We start from the raw sequence: 5,526 nt of genomic DNA, 5'->3' as shown, positions 1-5,526 counted from the left end.
TGCAGTCAATGACCACACTTAAGTTGGTTAAGTCATTGATAATCTCAGGAAGGAAAGATATTCTTTTCACTGTTTTTCTTGCATTGTTAAACAATTTTGCTTCTTATGGTGGTCCTTAACTTATTGACTCTTTTGTTCATTATCTTGATGGAAAAGGCTATATGAGAATCAAAGCTATGTGTTGGTTTCTGCATTTTTCTTTGCCATTGTAGAGTGCTTAACACAGAGGCATTAGTTCCTTAGGTTGCAGCCACTCGGACTTCGAACCCAAGCACTGCTTGTGACTATGATATATAATAAAGCCTCAACACTTTCAGGTAATTAAGACAGTGCCATACTTATGGAGAAATAATCAATTTCATGACTGTTGATGCCAACGAGTTGGTATAAATTTTGGATTGCAACTATCATTGTCATGTTAGCATAACAAAAATGTTCTCATTTCTCATTTCCACCTCACAAATTGGATGACATTATTCTCAATTAGACATAGACATATTTAAGCATTATTCTCAAACTTAGTACACTAGACTTAACTTTCGATATTTTAATCTAAAAAAATAGTGACTTTTAAACACCTGAGACGGTTAAGAGGTGAGTTGCAATCTCTAGCACAGGTCTGGAGTTCATTAAAATTGATCCTCAATCATGGATAAAGTTAGTATTGCCCTTAATCTTATAAACTTGAAAACTCTATAGCATGATATACTTTGAAGAATTTCGTGTAATTTACATATTAGCTATGTTGCGATTGGTAATATAAGTCACCTTTTCCAATACTAATATTACAAATGGGATACAAAGATGTCAACAACTCTTATAATATATATCAGGGCACAATGTAGAGGCTGCATTGCAAGACCAGAAAGTATAACTTTTTATGACAGTGCGAAATTTAAATTTAAATCTACGTCTCGCTGTCATATGTTTTTAAAGTGACCTTTTTAGAAACTCGTTTATGACCTGACTTTAGCGAGTCTGGCCCTAATTTCTTCCATTTCCTCTTCGTCATCAACACCCTCGGCTATAGCATCTTCCTACAAATAATAATCCATTCCATAATTAGTGAGACTCGAGAGACGCAAAAAGAGCCTTGTTACCAGGAAATTGAACAGCACGTACCTCCTCTGCAGCACTTTGAGCAGGTTGCTTCACCTTTTGTTTCCTCACAGCTTCAGGAAGTTGTGCGGCTGTCTCACCGGCTAATTCAGTTAAGACTTTATCAACTTCTTCATCTATTTCATCTTCTATGTCCTCAGAATCTAATGCTGAGTCAACAGCATCGTTTACTATCTCCTCAATTACTCCTGCCTGAAACAGAAGACATTACCAATAATTATCATGCAATTGACTTCTATGACTACGGGGCGAGGAGAGAGCAGGAGAAATGAAGTATGAAGGCGTACCTTGGTCATTTCTTTGCTGAACTCTTGCATAGCAACAGCCATTTCAGGAGCCTTCATGAGGTTATTGACAAGCTTCATAACCTCGGCACTCTTTGATAGATGTCCCACAGTACGAGCAATTGCTGCAAAGGCAACCAAAATCAGGAATTTCCAATGAACAGTTAAATTATCAAGTGATCAATAACTCAAATATCTCATGATGACTAATTGCAAGAGATTCTACAGATAAAATAATATATAATTGATTAATTTAAATATTACACTAACTTATCAATAAAACATGCACAACAGCAATATATTTACACGTGTATGATTCGTCATAATATAGTCATTGTATAAGGCCAAATAAATACTTGAGATAAGACAGCTGAACCAGACAATGCATGACTTAGCCAGTTACCCCCAAGCACCCTTTCACCTCTCATCCTGTTTTAATTTGGCCCTCACTTGACTTGTAAACCGGTTAGTAAAATTTTATCCCCAAAGTAAAACCCAAAAATGCACCACAAAGGAGGTGTCAATTAAAATGAAGTTTTATCTTTCATCATTTAACTATGATTTTCATACAAAGGATTAGGAAAGTCGTTAAACAACTGATATCAAGAAAGGAAAAGGAAAGAAATATTCTTCTATTAGACACAATGAACCTTGCTAGTAATTTCAAGATCCCTAGTATCTTCATGACCACACACTTCCCTTTTCCTCTCTATCCTCTCTTACATATATTCTGTGGCCTCTGCTACCCACAACTATTACCTCCTGTTAAGTTTGTTATTTGGCTCCAACTTCCCTGCCCCTTTGCTGACTTATTCTCTTCTTGACTGTGGAAGCTTATCAAAGGGTTCTTACCTACTTGTCAAGTTCAGTTAGGCCTGTAAAGTAGCCTGATAATTGTAAAACACCATACACCATATAGCTTATAAAAATTAGCTATTAAAGCTTATGTTTTTGGCTCATAAGCTTTAATAGCTATTAAGCTCCCCCATAAACATGCATATGCACCAACACTAATAGATACGCCTGTATAAGCTACTTATGGACCAACCCAAATGAAACCCAGAATGCCTCATGAATACAATTCAGACTTGCAAGTTGCAAGCAACCTTTGAAATCTTTCCTAATCCGCTCTCTTTTTCTTATGTCCGGGAGCCCGGTCTTTAGAAGCAGCTGCTCGTCCATGGTTAAGGAATGAATGCCTGGTTATATAAAACTATCCCCATTCCTTTTCCCCTATATGAGTTGGAGATAAGTACACGCGTAATAAATGAAAGCATCGACAGATCCATTGATCACGTTAAGTGCACACAGCCCCTCTCGGTTGGTCACTTTTTGCTCTACCTCCTTTGCTAAGACCCTTTTCCTGTTCCTAGCTACAACATGTTAAGATACCTGCCCTAGAGATTGTGTACCAAGAGTGGAACAGTTATGTTGCATGCCATACGGACATCACAATCAGTTCTTCCTTCAACCCCAAAAAACTATAGATAAAATCCGTAGACAGTTGCAGAAGACCCTCTTGTTTGGTCTCTTTTAGCCCTACCTCTTTCGCTAAGACCCTTTTCCTGTCCCTAGGTATAGCACATTTAGAAACCTATCCTAGAGATTGTGTGCAAAGAGTGGGACATTTATGTTGCAAGCCATACAAACATCACAGTCGGCTCTTCCCTTAACCTCAAAAACCTATAGATAAAATCCGTAGACAGTCGCAGTTGAGTTTTCCCCATAACAAAACATTTTATCATCAACAAATTCACTAATATTGACAAATTTACCTATTCAACTTAGTTAACAAGAGGGAGTAAAGAAAAATTAAAGATCTTCAATTAAGCAACAATTATCACACAACTTGTATGAATCACAAGAGCTAACTTGGACTGTTTTTAATGAAGAGTATGTTTGGTATCATAATGGATTTGCCAGACTCACGGTGAGCCACTGTGATACCAAACATGCACAAAGTGTAGTTTTTGCAAAATCACAATGGTAAGCCGTGATTCTAGTAAATCCACCGTGACATCAAACATGCACTAAGAGGACAAATTAAGGCAAACAAAAAAATGCCAAAACCTACCAACACTTTCTCCAAGGTGCATTGATATTGAGTTCAGTTGTGCCTTATTTTCATACAGACGGTTCACTGTTTTCCTAGATCTCACAAGTTCTGTAGCGAGTGCCTGTATATTGAACAAATACCATAATAAGATTAGATTTCTATTTTAATGTTTCAAGATACCTACTTTATTCTATTCAACCTTGAAATCTAAAAAAAGAAGACCGCCTAAAAGGTGATACAGCAGTACAAGCCAAAAATAGCATTGGTTATGAAGCTCTGACACACAAAAACAGGACACGACACTAACATGTCAACACCGATAATAATTTGATAAGTGAAATATTTGAATATATCCACTTGTGTCGGTGCCAGTGTAGTGTCGGACACCAAACATGCTTTCAATTTGGTATGATTGTGATTGGTCCTAACAAGTACGGCATAATCCATAAAAACTTGTATCTACACCAACATCCAATTCCACCTTACATTCAGCATAAAGAATACAATGGAATGAAGACACGCTGAAACCAACACCTGTTGTTTCAAGAGGCTAGAAGCTTGATCTCTCTTAACTCCTAAGTAAAATGTCAGGTTCAAGTCATTAATAAATACACTATGGCGTGAAACAACCCAACATAATTTTTTTAATAGCACTAGCAAGCTCTATAGCACCAACAATTCTAATCGAAGGCGTGCCTGGTGTCCAATAGGTGTGCGTGTACGACACCGACACATGAGATTACATACAATTATGACGACAACAACCAAACCTTATGTCACCAGCTACATAGATCAAACTAAGCCATAAAGTTCTATCATAAACCATATTTGGATCCAACTAATTAATCACTAAAACTTTCCTAATAGTTTCTCTTATAGTTTTTCTAGGTCTTCCGCTGCATCCAGTGATCTGACTACCCTCCATCTTGATCCACTCTCCTTACTACATAATCTACAAGTCGTCTTCTCTCTAGATGCCCAAACTACCTAAGCCTATTTTCAACTATCCTTTCTACTATAGATACTACCTCAACTCTCTCTATATATAATGTTGTCATTTCTAATTCTATCACGTCTAGTCTTACCACACATCGAACCCAACATCCTCATCACCACTACACTCTTATTTTATTGTCATGTTGGTTCTTAACCGCCCAACACTCTGTTTCATATTCTTAAATTACTACTGATGTCCACGTATCCAGTGTCCGTGTCCATGTTTAATAGCTAACAAGGGTAGATCAACATCAAAGAAACATAACCACGGATCTCAAAAATAAAAATAAAAAATTACCTTTGCAGAGCCAATGTCATTCCTCTTAGCAGCTTCTTTAATAGCTTTCTGCACATTTTTTTCTTCTCTCTGAATATCTAAATCAAACACAAAAACCAATCATAACCACAAATAATCAGAAGAATCAAGTATCAATTAGGGTTTTAAGAGAGATAAAAATGGTAATTACCACGAATTTGTCGTTCAATGTTTCGACACTCTTGTCGAAGCTTACGTTGCCAATCTCTTAATAACTGTTGCGGATTTGGTTTCGGTTTCAAAATGTTCATCACTTTCTCCATTTTTCACTGATCCCAAAACCCAAAATTATATATATACAAAAAAAAAAAAAGGATTTTTTGAGGGAATTGGAATGAATTAACGTTACCCAAAAATAGGGTTGATTGAATCTATGAAGATTAGATCTTTGAAGGAATATAATTATCGAAGAAGGATTGTTCGATATTTTTGTGATATATGCGTAGTATTAAACAGACCCACCTTCAATATCTTCTCCTTTTTACCTTTCACGCGTATTCCCACATTTTATTTTATTTTTTTTAAGTTTAGTTCCTAAAAAAATTATTCATTTTATTCTCTTGTTTGCATTTCATACAAACTAATTTAGGGACTAAAATTATATCCATTTGAAAAATAAAAAGAAAATAAAAACATTTTTATCAGAGTTTAATTATCATACAATAACAATGTAAATTACATATATCTAATAATGATGTGTTGTTATGTTAATTAATGAATATAACAACTAATATATTTTTAAATTGATTAATTGG

General features: G+C 35.7%; 1 protein-coding gene across 2 annotated transcripts; it reads right to left on the bottom strand.

Annotated features, from left to right (window-relative positions):
- Positions 1–676: 676 nt before the first annotated feature.
- On the bottom strand, positions 677–5,225 carry LOC25492378 (vacuolar protein sorting-associated protein 24 homolog 1). Of its 2 annotated transcripts, XM_039833769.1 has the most exons (7): positions 5,121–5,225; positions 4,923–5,040; positions 4,754–4,830; positions 3,478–3,580; positions 1,407–1,528; positions 1,123–1,311; positions 677–1,037 (listed from the first exon to the last, which is right to left on the bottom strand). In XM_039833769.1, the coding sequence occupies exons 2-7, from the start codon at positions 5,032–5,034 to the stop codon at positions 957–959; spliced, it is 684 nt and encodes a 227-aa protein (XP_039689703.1). In that variant the 5' UTR covers positions 5,035–5,040; positions 5,121–5,225; the 3' UTR covers positions 677–956. The 2 variants fall into 2 exon arrangements, with proteins under 2 accessions (XP_039689703.1, XP_013455932.1); XM_013600478.3 differs by having other exon boundaries at positions 4,923–5,221.
- Positions 5,226–5,526: the final 301 nt, after the last annotated feature.

This window comes from Medicago truncatula, chromosome 4 (genome assembly GCF_003473485.1).
Source record: "Medicago truncatula cultivar Jemalong A17 chromosome 4, MtrunA17r5.0-ANR, whole genome shotgun sequence".
Taxonomy (NCBI): Eukaryota; Viridiplantae; Streptophyta; class Magnoliopsida; order Fabales; family Fabaceae; genus Medicago; species Medicago truncatula.
Note: the sequence above shows the minus strand (reverse complement) of the source record. Positions and strands in the feature narration are given on the sequence as shown.